General features: G+C 38.5%; 1 protein-coding gene across 13 annotated transcripts in view; it reads left to right on the top strand.

The window, feature by feature from the left end:
• The window catches only part of LOC117417015 (apoptosis-stimulating of p53 protein 1), a 44,151-nt gene that overhangs the window by 8,153 nt on the left and 16,076 nt on the right, over positions 1 to 19,922 (top strand). For 8 of the 13 annotated variants that reach the window (XM_058987951.1, XM_058987956.1, XM_058987959.1 and 5 more), the window contains exons 1-4: positions 475 to 627; positions 6,470 to 6,617; positions 10,847 to 10,966; positions 12,795 to 12,871. In XM_058987951.1, the coding sequence (XP_058843934.1) occupies positions 490 to 627; positions 6,470 to 6,617; positions 10,847 to 10,966; positions 12,795 to 12,871 (483 nt within the window). In that variant the 5' untranslated portion in view covers positions 475 to 489. Of the gene's footprint in view, positions 1 to 474; positions 628 to 6,469; positions 6,618 to 10,846; positions 10,967 to 12,794; positions 12,872 to 12,920; positions 13,989 to 16,578; positions 17,669 to 18,276; positions 19,684 to 19,922 lie in introns of those variants that run through there. The other 5 variants (XM_034905718.2, XM_034905728.2, XM_034905727.2 and 2 more) reach the window with 5 other exon arrangements.

The raw sequence follows: 19,922 nt of genomic DNA, 5'->3' as shown, positions 1-19,922 counted from the left end.
TAAAAGGAAAAATAATGACACTTTGTCATGGGGACTTACTAATCATCCTGTATAACAGGTCATCTTGAACAAGCCTGTAACGTTAAGACGGTGACTTGCTGAGAATATATTTTTATTCTTCAAAATAATATATATAGGGCTAAATTTCTTTTATTTTTTATATTGGGGGTCCTCTTTTCCTTGATGATCCTAGCAAAACATTCCAGGCCGTCTTTGAAAAAATGGATGATCTGCCCTCACTTAATTTGTCGTATCATCTTGTTGTCCCAACTGTGCCTGTCTTTTTTCATTAGGTACATCTTATCAGTGTTCTAGTCATTAGTGTGTCTGGGGATTCTCATTCCAACGCAGCCCACTGACGTATTCAAACTGGCAAGAAGTGATTTGATTCGATACCTCCACAAAGAGAAGCAAACTGCTCTCTGGAAGGATACTGTGCAAGTTTGATTGCTTGCTTGCTCGTTCTGCAGTTCCTTTTGCTGTGGCTTAATGAAGAAGTTTTTCACCATGGTCCTACAGAGTCTAATTAGTAATGACAAATCCTGTTTAGTGCAAAAAGTAAGGCAGAAGCCATACGTAAAGAAAAAAGAGGAATTAAAACCAGGGAAACCATTCAAATGGGAGAAGGTGAGTTTTTACATATAATCTGCATACCTTGTCAGGATTTTTTTTTTTCTTGGTGCATTAGTATTTGTTTTAACAATTCTCCGTTACTGGAACTCATTCATGTGTGCTTTAGGTCATTTTAATAAAATGTGGATAATACTTGTAATGGATTAGAATGGGGTGATACAGAATTTGCATGGGTTGCGGGACCTGTAATTGTGAATTAGAATCAAGTTTCACTACATGAGGTATTACTGCACCAAGACATATATTTTAAGCCACTTGGTCTATTTCTTTGACACACTTCTTCTTAGACCTTTTTATTAAGGGAGATCCAGAGATACTTTTTAGGATCAGGTATGTTATTTCTAAATAAGTACTGGAATAAATGGGCTGTGATTCACTTACTTTAGTCCAAGGTCTGTTGGCCACATCTGGATTCTTGTTATTTTTAGATATTACATTATTTGGTGACTTTTTTATAGTGCTGCTTTAGTCTTACTATCTGATGAGATTAAGGGATCGCATACTCTTCTATTTATTTTATACACATTTATCTATTTTTTGTCGTTCTATGCAGGACTAGATTGACTCGGCACCGTCTGCTTATACGGTATATGGAAAGTCTTCCGTTTTCTTGCATGTCCAAACTGTTTTATTAGAAACAAGGCCAGCTGATTGCCCGCTGTATCGCTTTGTCATTCTTTTCCCATCTCCATTGGGAGTTATTCCAGCATCCCAAAAACATGTCAGAATCATGTCTAGCAAAAATAATAAATGATGAGACTCAATTTTCCACAAATGCTTTAGCGATAAGTGGGGGGGGAAAAATGTATTTGTCCGATTTAACATCTTGCAGTCACAAGATGTTATCTAGAAAATATCAACATTTGCAAATGTTCTGAACTACAGCCTTGTTATTGCTCCAGTCTTCTTGAAAATGTGCAGTATAATGTACACATGAAGCTGCCATGTCTTGGTTTCGTCGTTATGCAGTTACTTTTAGAGATACAAACGAAACACCTTAATCTTCTGAATTCAACCTTTTCAAACCGAAATCAAGTGATTTGGTTGATATCGCGTTCTATGGGATGCAGGGCTATATGATAAATAAGAGAAGTCAAGGAAATCCGAAAATTATAGTACATTTACTTTTAAGCTCAAGCCTAGACTGCGGAATTCTACTCTAGTCCCCAAAATTTATGTTGTTTTTTTTTTGTTTGTTTGTGTTGAAGGTTGCTTTTGCTAGAGTAGTTCTTCCATGTGATGGTGTTTGTTGCTGTGGCTATAAATAAGGATCCTCCGATTTCATTCAACGACCCATAAGGTCTGCATGGTCGTCATTCAAAATGCAAACTGCAGACCACCTAACAGGCTACATCTGCAGCCAGAAGAGTGGAGAGATATTATTTCTGTTTACCGTAACCCAAATTCAACCTGTCGAGCCTTATTGTAAATTGGTCAGTAATACGACATATTTGGTTGAATGGTTGACATCAGATGAAAACGGTAAAGCAGTAATGTCCTACCTTAATTCCTCATACAAGCTTAACGATATTACTGCAGTACATTGTATATGTACTGCAGTAGGGGCAGTAGTGTGGAGTACTGGTTAGGGCTCTGGACTTTTGACCAGAGGGTCTGTTGAATAACACTTGGTTATTGTTAATGAGCTGATTAAAGATGCTAGTCTACTCTGTACAGTAACTGTCTTCTTTTCTGTATATGTGATGCTTGCTACAGTATTAGAAAATCTCCATAGATTGGATTACAGGGATTATCCTGCTTTTCCACAGGCTACAGGAACCTCCCATGAACTTGATTTTGTGAGCAGAGCCTGTGGGTGTATTTTCTCCAAATCCCTCTTTACACAAGTTCACATTCTTGTAATCAGATGATTACTTTGTACCTGATAATTCCTGCTTCAGCGAGTCCCCCCCATATCCATAATTAAACTGAAGGCAAGGGAATGGATCTCCACATGTGTTTTGATATACAGTGCTCCCTCGCTATAGGCTCTCGGTTATAACGCGCCTTGGATATAATGCTCCTACAGCATGTCCCCCAATTCCCTATACTAGTGATTCATGCAATATTTCTACAGTAAATACAGTACTGGTGTTCAAACTATAAACAACTTCTCAGTCTAACTTCCGTTTCTGTCTCACCCTTTTAATACAGTATCTGAACTGAAGAAAAGCTGCACTGGCATTTTATAACACAGACATCTTATTCAGCATTCGTTTTATAACTAAATAAATATTAGGCCTATTACGTGGTTATCTGTAATGTATTTACTTTTTAGTTGCGAGTGGAGCTGCGGCTTTCTCCGGGATATGAGACGCTTCAGCCCTGCTCCGGCAGCCGAACCTGGAGCGAGCCCATTCTCTCTTTCCCTCTCCCGACCCGCTCTCCTTCTCGCACTTGGTTTGCTTGTCTGTTGCTTCAAACACGAGTGGGAATGTTACCTTTAGCGTTGATTTACATGGTGCTTTATGCATGGGTAATGTGCATTATAGAGAGGGAGTTATTTTATTTTGTCAGATGTGTGTTGTGTCCCGCGGCGCCCCCCTCCCCCTCCCCCATTTATAACACTTATATTGTGTGTTTCCCAAGACCTGCATTATAGCGAGAGAGCACTGTACTTCATATTTGAGAGGAAGTTTGATTTTTAGTTTTTCAGGAAGCATCTGCAGGATGGATGAAGTGTTCTGTGGCTGTTTGCAGTTTTTATCTGCTATTGAAAGATGGTCTTAATGGGCAAAAATTTGATGCAGTAGGTTTACCTTGAATAAGGTCATTTTAAAATCCTTTCTTTTGCAGAGCTAATTTTGCCTGATGTCTGCTAAAAAAAACAGAAATTGCACTTGAAGTCAATGCAGACAGATAGCCGACTTTACTCTAAAATATGCTTGATGTTTTTATTTGTTTTCCCTTTAGTTTTCTTTCTTAAGTTTATCCTCCTAACGTTACAAAGGAATAAACTGGTTGAAGGGTATTGTTATTGACTAGGGGTAAGGCAGCGATCTACTGTAAATATCTAAAAGAAAATGCAAATTCTTCTTTTGTGCATTGGTGCTTTAGTCCTCCACTGTTGATGCTGCCAGCTTGGGATCTGAAGTCTACCCTGAAGAAGTGGTGATTTTCCAGCTCTCTGAGCTAGACAGGGGCCAGCCTTTTTAACAATGAGGTCAGTGCTTGCCCTTGGTGGAGAGTTTATATACAGGGTCATTTATAAAGTCACTTGAACATTTTGCAGTGCCGCAGAGCAATGAGATTTGGCTGGTGGAGGCAGGAAGTGCCACCAAGGGCCCTGTGGCTGACGGCCTGTAAGTTGCAGTAACTGCTTTAATATGGGAACCTATAGAATATAGAAGGGGTTGAGATAAATAGAATATACATGGACACACAGCACCTAAAGAAGACCCTAACCTCCAGCTCAGATCAGCCTTCCTGGCAATGCTTACCTGACCTTTCCCAAGTATTCTGTTGCCATTGGTGAAGTGAAAATCTTATCTAGTGTTCAGGAATGACTAAGAAAAACAAACAGAAGACATCATTTGTAATAAGGTACTGCCAGCGCAAGTAATTTGTAGTTGCACTTTCTTTTCATTTAAAAGCAGTATTGGTGTTTCATAACATGCTTCAATATAACTTGGTATGAGTGTGCCTGGAGGAGGATCCTTCAGCTAACCTCTCATTATTTACTTTCCGTTTTGCCTGGTGAGACGCTACATAAACTACGGGAGAATGAGAAACTGTAATTGTCTTGTCTGCCAGGAAAGGCAATTGCACTTGTGCAGAGCCCACAGCTGTAATGGGGCTCTTGCTTGGCTTCCTATCCATGCAGATGCAGAATGGATGTGCTGTTGTGATCCAGTCTGGTACAGGGTGACCTCTGCTTGACCACACAGGATGACAGCTGAGGGGGAAGGAATGCAGAGATAACCGTGACAGACGTGGCAACAGGAATAGTCGTTGTGAATTTGCAGTCTATTTTAAGCCCCCTTGCATATGAGTCTGATCTGCTTTGTTAACAATGGAACCCAATGATCTGTAAATCATAAAATCATCATTAAAACTGTACTACGTTACGCCACACTTATGTCTGTCTTACTGAACTATTATGGCTGCCTATATGAGTCTCACAATTGACATTGCTGGTTTGGGGGTTCAATGAGGACAATAACAAATATATAAGAGCTAGTTTGGTATATTTAGTAAGCCAGTAGGATGTGATTGTTATGAACATTAATTCCCCTAACTCTTCTTGTCGGTTGCTGTGATGTTTGGCAGCTAAGGGGCCCATATAACATTTAACAGAGATAGCTTCCTAATGGCGGCAGTGCAGTAGTATACCTGGGACTACATGTGTGACCAGCGTTTGTTACAGTGTGTCCTTACCCTGTAATAGGCAAACAATTGAATTTGGTTAGTATAGCAACCTTTTTTCAGTCAGTGTTGCAATTAATGTATGGTTTGCTGCAGAATATATGGAGAGTACTGAATCTATTATTTGGTAACACTACATTATTTCGAATTTACTGTGTATTTACATAGTAGTTACTTAGTAAATGCATGCATACTTTCACATAATTACAATGTTATTATGCATAGTTACAGTGTACTCAATGTGTAAACCGTTGTGCACAATATAACCCTAACCCTTTTCTGATACAATTATGTACTTGCATGTATGATGCAAAAAGATTTACACATGAAGTACATTGTAACTATGCATAATAACATTGTAATTGTGTGTAAGCACACCTGTATTTACTATGTAACTAGTATGTAAATACACAGTAATTAGAGAGTGAAAGTGTTTCCCTTTATTTCTGTGAAGCCAGTGTTTCCCATATGAAATTCAAGTTTATTTCTCTTTTAACACTGCATTTGAGTTGGTTCATGGGATAAATTAAAATGACTGGAGTGTGTCCTTAAAGATGTGTTTTTGGGCTGACTGTACAATTGCTTAGTAAACGTGGTACTTTGCTAAACCCTGTGTGTATGCCCTGTGAAACAGAATCTATTGGTAAGGAGATGCTCTATTTAAAAACAAGTCCTACTGTACCAAGAATCCTTCACATAATGAATCTGACCATGCAATGAAATGAGTTTGTTAAAAAAGCAGCTCGAGTATTGAGACTGTACACAGCACATCCCACACAGGCCTGTGGGTTTATTACACACTGACATCACGGATATGACCAGGGATGCTGGGGGTGCAGTAGCACCCCCTGGCTTTGCATGGCTTCCATCATACACAGGGGTTACAGTTTTGTTCAATGGCTTTCAGCACCCCCACTTTAAAAATGGTTCCAGTGCCACTGGATATGACAGGTGTTTATTTCATTGTTCAAATCAGATCAGCGGATCAAAATATGAAGCCTGATATAAACAGGTTTACCAACATCTAAACCACTATTGCTGTGTAAACACAGGAGGGTTATTTTTATTCTTTTTAGATTTCGCAATGCATTGGCAAACTTGTTGTGCTGCTGTTGTATGAATTAGTTCAGCAGCGCACTCCACCCCTACAGTATGAACAGCGTTGCACCTGGACATCTAAAAAGGGAAAGGCAAAGTGCAATGATGAATCACAATCTCTAGTATAGGGGCTTTTCTCATACAGTGTAGATCTAGTGTTTTTTAGTACAGCATCTGAGAAGGTGATGTGTCTGTCTTTGATTGTCTCATAAGAGACTGTATTTAATGCGTTGTAACTGCTTTGACTGTACAGCATTTACTACATTTACAAAATGGTCTAGAGAAAAGAAGCATTATCCTTGTTTCAATGTGTAAGGATTATTGTGTTATACAGTACATATTTAACTTCCCCCCCCCCCTCTTTCTTTCACAGATGATATTAACCGTGTACCTAAGCAACAATGAGCAGGTTTTAACAGAGGTTCCCATAACTCCAGAAACATCTTGTCGTGATGTGGTTGAATTCTGCAAGGAGCCGGGAGAAACAGGCTGCCATTTAGCAGAGGTGTGGCGAGGAAATGGTAGGTGTGCTATTAAACTTGCTACCTGCTCTTCACATGCATACAGCTGTATTGCACCATGTTGTTGTAGAATTATACTGCCTTTTTATAGTTTTGTTTTTTCAGAAGGAGTGTGAACAAATTAAAAGAGCCTGTGTCTCTATAATTTTTTAATTGATCAGTCCAACTGTTCCCTATTGCTGCTGTGCTGAATATATTTCCCCCTCTAGTACACAAAGTAACAGGGTCACGGTGGGATCGTTCCTCATGGTTCCTGTGATCCCTCTGCCGTGCCCGTGTCGTTCTCGCATGCTGTAATGATGTGACCCAATAACAGGGCCCCTTTTCTGCACGGAAAGGACTACACGAAAACAGCAATCCTTGCCCACCTAATCCAGCACCACGTTGGTCACTTTATCTGTGTCAATCCCTTGCTTTAACACAGGATATACAAAAGAAATAAAACCTCCAGTTATCAGACCGCTGGACACAGAGTAGTCTGGTGTAAACTATTCAGCATCACTAACCATTCATAATTCCAATTGGGATGACCACATCACATAGGATTGCTAAAAGGGAAGCTATATGTTGTTTTTTTTTACGGCATATTTCCATAAATCGTGTCAGATCCAGAATTCCTTGGATCTCTAGCTCTAGTTTGGGTATGGGTATCGTCCAATAAACATGACAACACTTACTACACTTTCCATGTATACATTTTAGAAAAACATTCTATCAGAAGTGACATAAACTGTGCCCCACTTGTGTAAGGCACAATCTGTGTGTCTTCTCTCCCCCCCCCCCCCCTATGGCTACCAATAACTGAGCCTGAACAAACATGAATTCCAACACGTTATGTAACAGGCAGCTGCTGATTCATACAGGTGCATTCTGAGATTGTTAAAGGAAAAACTGCCCCTTACATGCACAAAATTGGTTAGATGTGGTTTTGCTAAAGGCAGTTTGTTAACCGTTTTTTAAACCTATTGATCTTTTATTTTTCTATCATCCCTTATGATTCACTGTATTGCTAAGTGAGCGTCCTTCGGATAAGGAGGTCATGTGTTCAGTCCCAAGTTAGAGTTGACTCACTCCCCTGAACAGCAGCTCCCACATCTAGGCTCGCTGCCAGTGTGGAGGGGTAGATACCCTCCTTCCTAAGAGGAATACTGCTGTGGAAGTCTCCTAGCTCCTCCCTAGTTTTGTGCTGCCTGGAATTTGACTTGCTGATGAGCAACATGTTGAAGGCCCAAGGAACCTGAACACTCCTTTTTGTAAGCAGCGTTTCCTTTTTAATAATACTGGTAGATGTGACTTGTTCAAATAAACAGTCCTTTTCCTCTTTTGTTTGTATTTTCTTTTATTTTGCATCCTGAACCTTGTATTTAAATATATCTCTTTCATTCTACTTTTGGCTGCACCAAACTTTTGTGTGTGTTGATTCATACTGCAAGTAGCGATGTGTGAATTTGCCAATGCAGGTCTAAACTGTACAGTTTATTTACTTCAAGCTTACTACAGTTTATTGAGCACTTAACTCAAGAGACCGATTTGATCAACCTTTACCCTGCCGAGATAATCCAATCCGGGATTTTATTGGAGCTTTTTACGCCTTGGTGAATCACCCTGGATCATATCAACAACCTATTTTTAGGCTTAATCTGGGGATAACCACGGATAGCTGGTTGATGCAACCTAGTGCTGGGAAATTATTGACTAAAATCCAGAGCTAACTTATCCTGGAATTGACCAGATACAGTATACCCCTCTACAATAGAAATACAACCCTATGAAAATTAAATAGTTAGTGTCTTATTATACTAACAAATAAAGAAAATGGGCATGCTGTAGATATACATAATAAATAGGGTAATCTTTCCTACAGTGCTGAAAAGAGTTAACATAGCACAGTGCTAAGTGACTAATAGACAATACCCATTTGTTTTTCTAGTTGAGCAGAGTGTATACCACCTCTCTGGGTAGGTAGCCAGCCTTCTCTGGAGTATTAATTGTAGACATGTCTGGGGTGAATCATCTTGGCTTCAGACTGCTCTCACGATGACCTCCAAATCCCTTAGACCAATGGAAAACATAAGCCCTTTAGTGTAGTAGTGGGTCTTTTTCAAGTTGGGCAACTTTCCAGGAATACTTGAGCAGTTTGGCTGAGCACTTCCTTCTCTTGTAAATAAGGAAGATGTATCTGTAACTTGTTGCAGATTTATTGTAAACCAGACTACACAGTAACTCTGTGGCCATCTGTAGAAGGGGATCCTTTTCTTTTGAAGCAGTGCTAGCTGATTCACTTTATAATGTCTAAACCAGGCTTTGGCGAAGACTACTGTAGATATTAAATCTGAACTTGATGGACAGGCTTTTTTATGAGGTTGATCTCCTGTTATGATTGTAATCCTGTCCTGTCAGTTCTAGGTGTATCTCGAATCAATAAACCACACTGTTGGAATGCTTTACCCTGCAGCCATCTGGCGAGCTCTGTGCTCAGTTGTGGAATTTCTTGTATTAACATGTGAAATTTAAGACCCTTCATTTTTCTTTTATTCTTATTGAGTAAATCTGGAAGAGTTTTTAATCTATAAAGTTTTCAATCTTTCTTTTGTATTCAGAAAATACATTTATGTTTTTGCTTGTTTACTTCTGTTGACATATCGTACACAGCAGTAGATTATTTAATCTAATTCAACTCCCCAATCTCCAACAACAAAAGAAATGTATTGTCCCAGTTTTTTTTTAGTTTTTTTTTTAGGTGTCCGTGTTTATTACATGAGGTTGGGGTGGGTTATCCAGCTTGCTAATTATTAAGTTGACAACCGATTTATAAAGAATTCAAAACAAGACCCATTTCCCAGTCATATGAGTCACCTGTCTTATTCTGGAGCCGACAGGAGAGTATCCATAAAAGATCATGCTGTGATCTCACTGTGTGCCATGCTGGTGTTTCTTGTGGGTGTTTTTGCAGCCCCTATCCATTGCGCTCTTGGCAGTACAGTAATAGGAAATGACTCACTGGTGTGCTTTGAGATAATGTCTAGTTTGCCACTAATGGGATGAAATGCAAAGATCAACACTTGTGAGTGCAGGGTCTCTTCCAAGTCCAACCTGCCTGTTTCGCAGAAAAAAGTTGTTAGTTCAGATGAGAAAGCAGATCCTGCTGCTGGGGTTATTACATTCCAGCAAAAAGTAGGTAAGTATTGTTGTTAAATTCGTGCATGATTTTTTAATATACAGTACTGTGCAAAAGTTTTAGGCAGGTGTGAAAAAATGCTGTAAAGTAAGAATGCTTTCAAAAATAGACATGTTAATAGTTTATATTTATTAATTAACAAAATGCAAAGTGAGTGAACAGAAGAAAAATCTACATCAAATCAATATTTGGTGTGACCACCATTTGACTTCAAAACAGCATGTATGTGCTCCCAAAAGTTTTTATTCATACTGGAAAGCACACAGATCTACAGTAACCACCCACCAAGAATGTAACTCATAGAGGACCTCTTGAAGAAGGATGACTGTGCATTCATCATTTAGACAATTTATATTGAATACAAAGTCATTTCTGTGGTTTTTATGCTTGATAAGAGCAGGGGGCTGCTTAGTTGAGATAAGCTACAGTATAAACACAGGTATTGCTGTAGAAGTGTGTGCAAACGCAAACAAATCACAACTGCAACACTAAGAATCCATAATGTCTTTCAAAGTTCTTACTCCTGTCGTTCAGGGTACCTGGGTTGCATATTGTCCATATTAACAAAAAAGGAGCAGCAGATGTTGTAAAGTTGGTTTGTTTCTCCCTAAGGCTATTTTAATAACTGTAGTATTTTGATCAAACTTTGCCGGATTCATGCTGTTTGTTCTTTGCGCTCCCTATAAATGCCACTGCTATTCTGCCATGTTGTCATTGTGTTTGCACTTTAAACTAGTTGCTTCTTCCTGTCCCAAGTACAGTACTGCCTTTGTTGTGCTTTATATTTTATATTAAGAAACGTAATGAAATGCTGAAGAAACCCATAGGGTAAAGCGTATGGTATTTTTGATTGTTACAGCTTGTAAATACATGTTCTCACGCAGTATGGGTCTGAAATGTTTTCTAAACACAGGAATGTATTTTGCATGGAAGCTGGGGAGTAGAGAACCTGCGTAAAGCCCTGCTGTTCATTCATGCTTTATGATTCTTCATCTAAAGACTGTCGAGATAGTTAGACAAGGCAAACTAACAGTAGGCTTTTCCCTGACAGAGCGAGCGATACCTGTCGATCACATGATGTACGAACATCTGCAGAAATGGGGCCCTCGGAGACAAGAAGTGACGTTTTTTCTGCGACATGAGGAGTCTCCAGCAGAGAGCAGTGAGCAGGGTAGGTGAATAATAGAGATGGCAGTGGCTTTGCTGGATTCATGCACATTTCTTAACCCTTTCAGTCTTGGTGTGATAAGGTCCCGTCTTATCTTAACGTATGTTAACTTATGCTGACGGGAGTTATGTTGGAACCTCACAGGACTCCTAGGTCCCAGTCTGAGATAGTGTATAAATGTATGGAAAAAAAATAAAATAAATGTTGTCCTGTTTTCACGTAAATTCAATGACAAACATTTCCACCAGAAGATTGAAAAAGACTGCTTGTTGAAACGCTTGCCATTGAATTTTCTAAAACTGGAAGTTTTACTTTTGAAACAATAAAAAAAATTCTGCAACAAGTAGAACCCTGAAATAATTATGTGGCTTAACTTGGAGAGGGAGAGCAAAAGCTGATATTGAAAGAATACAAACCAAACCGGTTCCTTTTGTATCTGAAAAAACAAACTGCGCTCCTGAAATTAATCCTGTGTGAATGTACTGTAATGTATAATTAAATTACTAGGAGACACAGCAATACATTAGTCGGCAAAACCATTATGTGAGAATAAACTCACTCCTTTTACTTTTGGATCAGATGCAAGTCTTTTTATAGACTCGTGGTATGGCAAAAATGAGATGTTTTTAAACATCAGGTTCTGACTTGCATTACTCGAATCACATGGTGGTGTTTTTGAACCCGTCCTCATTAAAGCTGTTTCTTGTTCAGGCTGTTAGTTTGGAGCATGGTGGCTAAACTATTGTGTGTGTTCAAGCTGTGATGTTTATCACTGCTGTTTAAAAATGTGAACGATTCAGTGCTCATGGATCGGCTTGGAATGAGGTGTCAAAAAAGCTCAACAGACAGAAAATGATTATAGTCTGCGGAGATTCAGTTTGAATTCACACTGTCAGATCTTAAATTATACAGCACCTCTTTTGTTTTCTCGTAGGATGACTCCGATAACAAGGAGCTGATATTTTTACACCCTTAGCACAATTTAAGGAACAGGATAATCTATTTTAAACATGGTTCCGAAGGGGATTATTGTACCTGTTGCCAAAATGACTAAAATGATTCGAATGGGAACCTGTAGCTATTTTTAAATGAACCGTTCTCCCCACATGAGTCACTTTTTACTTCAAATTCCAATCCAACCCGATAGCCGTCCAAGTCAATAGATCTGTTATAGCTAAACAGAGTGGCCAGATTAAAATAATGAAAAACAGGGCACATTATAACCAGTGGTATTGTTTGCATATCCTGAGGTTTGGGTTGCTGTAGTGGATTACATCACTGCTTATTTGTCAAAACTAATGAAGTAATATCGAAAGCATGGCAATTTTCTAGTGCTGAAAGAAATGAGAGTCCTATAATTGGATTACTCCATGCTTTCTGCTAATGGTAGTACACATGAACAACATGTTTATCTCACTCAACTGGTGAACCAACTTATTTAGATTATTTTTAATTTAAAGTAATTTGATCTTTTCTAAATACAATTGCTGGTTCATTTAAAAAAAAAAACCTGTCTATTCAAATGAAGGAGAACATGATTACAAGAAGAGGTTTTCACTGTGTTGGTTATAGTATGGATGGATCTTGATAACCCCTCAATGACTCCCATCTACAAACCTGGAGATCATCTCAAACAGAGTGGAACAACAAAGACTGTTATACAACCAAATGTATGAAATGACTGTAACAGTTCCACTGATTTAAACTGTGGAGTTTAAAGCCCTGGAGAAAATTAGTTCTGCTCTATCAAATCCCACAGATGTTAATATTCATGCAAACTGTTCTGCTTTTTAAAGAAGCTAGAATTTTTAATTAGAGTCACTGTTTTTAGGTGGCCAACAAGCGCAAGATCAACTGAACAGAAGAAATGGAGTAAACATGCCTGCAGACAAGCACTGTGAAAACGGGGTATGTAAAAAATCAAGAGAGAAGCACTCACCCACACACAATACACTGAACACACACAATAGTTACTGAACAACACAAACTACTGAGCTATATATACATTTATAAATTGGCTTAAGAATCTTTAAAATAATAAATAAGGTATTTGTATGCAGTTGAATGAGTGGAATGAGAATCTTGTGCACTGTGACCGGCTATTTTTTTTAATACAATAAAGCAATATTGGGGAGTGTGCCAGGAATAGGGACGCTGTTAATAATTTTTAAGAATGCATAACCCCTTTTTCTTAGGAGTGGATTGGATTGGTGACCCTCCATTCCCAGTGCACTTGCACACCATCTCCTGGTCTTATCTCTGGGGTTTTCTGATATTCAAGGCCTAGGCCACCATTCTGTTTTCGTCATCCATCTGTTGTGTTTCCTGGGCCAGATGTCTGATGCCCCTTGGGTCTATTTTATTATCCACAATATCTTTGACCCTTTTTTATTCTGGACCATTCATTTCCCGGACCCTCTTTGCCATCTTTTATTATTTTGTTTGCTCATTGGTCCGGAGTGTGTCTGTGCAAATCCAAAACTGTACTCTGGGGCGCCTGCTGCTTGGAGACCTGAATGAAGGTTGATGTCTCTAGGCTTGAAAAACTAGCACTAGAACCAGAGTTTTGCTCTCGATCACATCTTCTGGAGAGGAGACAACTGTTTTAGCATGTTTTCCCCATTGCAATACAGCAGGCTTGGAGCTTTCTGGCCCTTGGAAGCGGTATGGTTAACAGATATGTCAATATCAATATAATCCTCTGTTGCTCTGACTGTTAATATAATACTATTTTTATTGTTGTTTCTCCAGTTGATGAGTAATTAACGTGGTTAACCCAAAGAGCACTTCGTCATCCGGCCCTGGCGTTAGTCTATCATTTTGAGGATTACAACAATTTTGTGACATAACGTAGTAAGAAGCTTATAGTCATCATTGTCCTGTGACTTGCCAACACAGGGCTTTTGAGCACGGCAGCACTGCACGTTCAGTTATTATTTAGCAGTCTTTGAATGTGGGGAAATGTTCAGCGTACAGCACTGGCAAAAAAATAAAGGGTAACCTGTCAGAATTTTTGCTAATAGAGGTAAGTTCATGACTAACTATAGAAATATTTTGTCTGCTGTTGCAATGCATAATATTGTTGTAGCTGTTTGTAGAACAAGACAGTTTTGTGTTCTTTTTTTTCTGGGTGTTATATTTATTTGTACTTCTGTAAATAACATTGCTATGTTTGCATTTCTTTTGAAGTGAACACCAATGCGTTGTGCTGCTTTATGTATTTTACATTTTTATGTTTTCAGGGGAAAGTTGTGGTTTGTTCTGATCTTGAAAGAATTGCATGAATGCTTTCCAATTCTTTTCAACATTTTTCAAGTCACCAATTATCTTTATCTGAATGTGGTTTATTAGCATATTATTTGTAACAAAGTTTCAGTTGTGTTTACAAAGTCCTGTGGAAATAAATAAGCTCCTGAAATCCTCTGTTGTAAGCAATGTGGGCTCTTTACTGTAAGAGTCACAGAGACAGGAATATGTGCCTGAAGGACTATAAAAAATGAGTTTTAAAGAATGATTAACTCTTAACCTTGTTAGCTAAAAAAAAAGTGTGATTGATTTGCATGATGTCAAGCAATGGCATCGTCTTATTTACAATTCAGGATCAAATCCTTACATATAATTACTGTTACTGTTCTAGCAAGCTATTTGAATACACACATGCTGTATGTGTACACGTCTGCAGCAGAATTCAATGAATTATAATTTTTAATGGATGTTCATGTTTACTTATGTATGTATGTATGTATGTACATACGTGAACAGCTTAAGTCGGTAAGTTACAAAATATGTTTGCCCCCTATCTGTTTGCCCCCTGTCTGACCCAGCCAACTACATGCTTTACTGTGTTGTATTTTGGTTTATTAAAAATCATTGACACATGAATACACTGTGGGTGTTTTATTTATGTGAATAGCATGTTCAGTATTATCAAATTTAGTGTTTTTTCAGCAGGAAACAACTTTCTTCTTTTTCCAAGAATATCTCATTTTGTTTTAGAGGATAACGTTTCTGAAAAAGTATATATATAAATGTAATTAGTTATTTATGTTCATTCAGCTATTTCTTTGTTGAACCATAATTAATCAATAACCACTATTATTTGATTACAATTAAAATAGCATCTCGCCACAACAGCAGGAGCGCATGCATAAGCATGCACTGTATTGATTTCTTTTGCAATCGGACATTGATGTTGGACTTGATTTGTACTGTAGGTTGTTGAAAATCGCTAACATCAATATAACACTCTGTCATTATTTTAATTGTTGGTTCTTAGAAGGAGAGTTCTTCTTTTCAAAATTGATACTTTTACAAAACCTTGGTTGGGACAGAAAGCACGGAGATGAAAAAACAAGCTTGTAAAATAGCAAGCTTCCGAAATGGGATTGAAACAAGTTTTATGAATTAATTTTTCCATGCATTCCTAATGGAGCTAAACAGATGGCTACAATGAAACAAACATATTTTGCTTAGAAACTTTACAGGAACATTTTATTATTGGATCTTTGTTGGCCAAGCAGAGAATGAAACGCGTTGTAGAGTAGGTAATTATAGGTCTCTTAAGTTATGTTTTGTACGAATGAGGTTGTCTCCATAGTGTTTAAGCAGGTAACACACCCTGTGTTCTGCAGTTGCCTATTATAGGTTTCTGCAATTTCTGTAACAGAAACCTTGTTTGGATTCCGTATAGTATGTAGTTCTAACATGTGGCTACATTTTGCAAATCCACAAATGACTCGGAAGGGCCAGTAGCCACTCTTGCCCCTGCATTTACCTCTATTTAAAGAGGTTAGGTACTGTTCTATGGTAAATAAAATCCTAACACAAAGCAGCAAAGGAGTGGAGGCACGAATCACGGTACTAAAATAAGGCTGCATTTTGTACCTCGGAACCCATTTGTCCTGTAATGCCATTCCACTAGTGCTTGCATTCTCGTTATATGGTTGAACAAATAGCACATTCTCTTCTCTATGGAGCCAGACTACAGCATAAAGAGCAAGCACTCTTTGTATTTTTTTTTCAAATGCACCTAATGTGAATAAACTTAACTTTTAATAGGTATGTAGCTGTTTTTATCAATTTATTTATCTGAGGGAAAATACCTGGTATCTTAAAAGCAACCGTTAAAGATAATTGGAGATGGTTATTTTAATTTGACAGTTGAGTTTAAGTGCTGCTGGTAATGAGTTCCCCAGTAATGTTTGCCCCCTATCTGACCCAGCCAACTATTTGCTCAACTGTGTTGGTTTAGTGGAAGCTAGGTGGGTAAGGTCCTCTGTAAAGGTTACGGGCAGTAAACTGCACGCCTGTGTTTGCAGGATATAGCTAATGGGGTGTTTTTAAAAGGAGTTTGTCACGGCTGATACACTGGAAGACATAATGGAGACTTTCTTGTACACTGTACATGGATTACCAAGTATAGTTAATAGTGAGCAAAATAGCTGTCACTACTTTATTGCATAAATTGCTGTGTCTTACGTCTGATGTCTCTGTGGCCTATGGTTTTATTTGGTGCTCCAGACACCTACTGATTTGTGGGTGTTGGCCTTGGGAGGGGGATAGTATGGGTGGGGGTGCCAGAAGGATATGTTTTAGTTGCTGTATTGAATAGGCGTCACTGTGTGCTATAGTGTAGTTGTAGAGTGGGTACTGTACTGTCCTGTCGATTTTCTCACGTTGCTCTTGGTTTGCACTGTAGCTTTTCCATTGTTGTTTGTTTCATAGCAGATGCAGCTGGCAGTCTCGTTACTGAAGAATGCTTGTTTTATTTTATCTACTGAGAAAACATTTAGCTTGGCATGTTATCGGAATGCACTGAAGGGCAAAGAGAGGAGCACAATGCACAGCAATTTCAGCCACAAACCTGCACGGAGTTAAGAGATTTCATGTGGTGGAGCTGGGGTTGGCTAACACTAGCTAAAATGTTAAAACATTTAAATTGCTGAATTAACATCTGGCCCGTATTAATGGTACCTGTTCCTAAGCTACAGCAAATAGTTTCACACACAGCTGTGCACAGCCTGAACCTATGACAAGAAACCATCTGTGCGTGGTTTGGGCTGAGGTGCATTTCAGTGAAATTCATGGAAACAGAGTTGCAAACACCAGTGTCAGATTGGACAGAACATTCTATACTCTTTCTGTTTTTTGTTTGTTGCTTTTACTAAGATATCATTTTTTTCATGTAGATTGCCTCTCTCTTTTAAATGTTTTTTTTTTAACTGCATTCTGTACTTGGAAGTACAAAACGTTACAGTAAACCTTTTCTGCTAAAAATGAAAAGTGCAATGCATCAAGCTGATTAGAGCTGACAGCTGGCTTGGTCTCGCCTTGATTAGGTCTCTGACTGCTGGCGAAATCCACTAGCCTTTTCTGGTCACTGATTGCTGATGAGTGCAGAGGGACGGCTTTTCATATTGATGCAGGACTGGGGTGGAAAGAACAAGAAAACAAACTGCATTTAGTTGTAAGTGGGAGTGCGGCCTGCAGGAGAGCATATTGAATACGAGACCATGGTAATTTACTTTGGACACATCTGCTGACCTGGCTCATCAGAACACTATGAACAGCTGCGAGCTGAATGGAGCTGCAACAGGGAAAATGGAGTGGAAGCATGTAGAGGCCGTACATGAATTTACAACTGAAGGACAATGCAGCAGAATGAAGGTGCGATCTTGCAGAATTACATGGGAAGACGCACAGCAGGTCTGTTTTGATAAGAGCCGCTCTAGTTAATTGTGTTCTTGTCGTTGCATTTTATTGTGCAGCCAGCGTAGCTATCTGTCAAACACGTGAAGAGCAGTAGCCGTACAAAAGGGTGGCAGCTTTCGAATATCTTTTTAATTAAGTAACTTTTTAGGAACTAGTTTAATTGTGCTCTCTTTATGCATTTGATGTTTTGACAGTTCATGCTAAAGCAGTGTAACATTTAGTCTCAAATGGTTTATATGTTAGTTTAGGAACTGGCAAATCTGTCAGCATAACCTGTTTTACATACAGATTGGCAGTCTGGGAGATATTAAATCAGCAGTTTAATTTTTTAATCAAAGTAAACTCAACATATTTGAACAAATTGATTGAAATCATAAAGCTAAACCTTTTTTTAATATAAATTCCTCCCTTGATAAAAGTGACATTCTATGCTCAACAAGCATCCATTCTTATCAATACAAAAAACTAACGAAACAATGACCTATTATATTCCTGTGTTGTTGCACTGTTTGTTACATAAGGTAAAGCATTATACTTTTTTAAGCTGTTTTTTTTTTTTTTTTTTTTTTTTTTAATTGGTTCAGCAGTACAATGCGGTGATCAGACAAATGCTGTGGGGTGACCATACACTGATTTTCAGTTGTTTTGCTGTGCTTGGTCTTAATAGACCACAGAAAAATAAAAAAGATGGCCAAACAATGTATTTACCTTTGCCCAGACAAACAGTAGAGCGTCTCTCCATTAGATGAGCTGTAAACACATTTAGCTGAAGGCACAGAGTTATCCATGCATTACAGCACAAAGCGCAGCTGTACATGATGTCGGTATGTAACACAAGTACAGTGTGTGTTGTGTGTTGGGAGCTTAAAGTTTTACAGTAGATGTGAGAACATCTGCAATGCAAAACAAAGCTCAAGGCTATAAAAAAGTTGGTATGCGTTGTCCAATCTGAAAAACTAAGTCCTGTATTGTAATGAAGAGTTTAGCAGTTGTCAAAATGTTATACGGTAGGGCTGATAGACTTAATGCTAAAGCTGTGATTTGTTCATAATCATTTTTATAAATAAATTCAAGATAACATGACCCTTGTGATATCTCCCCCCACAGATTTACACGTATAAGAACTAATGCTAGACAAGGTATTCATGTATTCACGTGACAATTCATGATAATTAGTGTAGGCGCATGATATCAAAACAGACCTAAACCTGGGCTTTAAATGAAGCGCTCGGTGCCTCCCTGAGTGCTGCTGTTGGTTGTGAGTGATGTTGTTTACTGTACAGCAATAATGTGTCCTCGTTGCTTAATTTATATCAAGCCTGTCCATGATAAAACGGTAATAAAGAAATGTGAATAACTTCATATTTTGCATTGCGAGTTTGCACAGTAATTTTATTAGGAGGATTTCATTACTCTAGAGTTTTTGGCAGGTAATACTTCAGTGATTTATATTGAACAGTTTTTTTAAAAAGCAGTTGCCATGGTGAAGTTAATGAAAACGAATGTGGTCAGCAGATTAAAAGTAATAAGTCTTCAGTTAAAGGCAGCTCCTGTCTTTTCACTTTCAACATCCCACACAGTCTTAACACAGTCTAGAGAGTGTTGGGGATCATTTCCCCTTCGTTCTATAGTGTCTCATTGTTTTAATGGGGATGGTATGCTTTGCTGGGGTGCTTTCAAACATAGCTGGTCCTACTTCTCTACTTTTGAATGTTTTGGCTCATTGGCAAATCACATAATGTACTCCCACGCCACAAGGTTTAATTGTTACGTGTTGGGAAAGTTTATTCTGTGATTTTCGGAAGCAGATGCATTGCCTAATTTGAATGCAATGTGGATAAAAGGAAGCACCAAAACATGAGTTCTCTTCTTTATCCTTTTTTGGAAGTTCCATTCTTCAGAGCAGCTTAAAGGGTTACAAATGACAATCACCCTCTGGATTTACCAGCCGTTCTATACAGTAAGCTTGGTGATGAAATCTGGTATTGCAATCTGTTATCCAGCTGGAGGTAAGAGTGATGTGAACCAGGTCATTGTTTGGTTGCGTAGATTTGTTTTATTACAGGGGAGTGGTATGAAAGTGTTTTTTAGGTTAACGTGCTCGTCCGCGCTGTACATATATTTTGTAATACTGTACTGGGGGTGTTCTACATTTAAAGAGAACTGTTGTATTAAGCTGAAACCTGCGGTCCTCTTTGAAATGTGGCAGTCATTGTGCTGCTCTAGTCACAGTTTCTGGGAGCGTTCC

This window comes from Acipenser ruthenus, chromosome 15, assembly GCF_902713425.1.
Source record: "Acipenser ruthenus chromosome 15, fAciRut3.2 maternal haplotype, whole genome shotgun sequence".
Taxonomy (NCBI): domain Eukaryota; kingdom Metazoa; phylum Chordata; class Actinopteri; order Acipenseriformes; family Acipenseridae; genus Acipenser; species Acipenser ruthenus.
The sequence above is the reverse complement of the archived record's forward strand: the minus strand, read 5'-3'. Positions and strand labels throughout refer to the sequence as shown.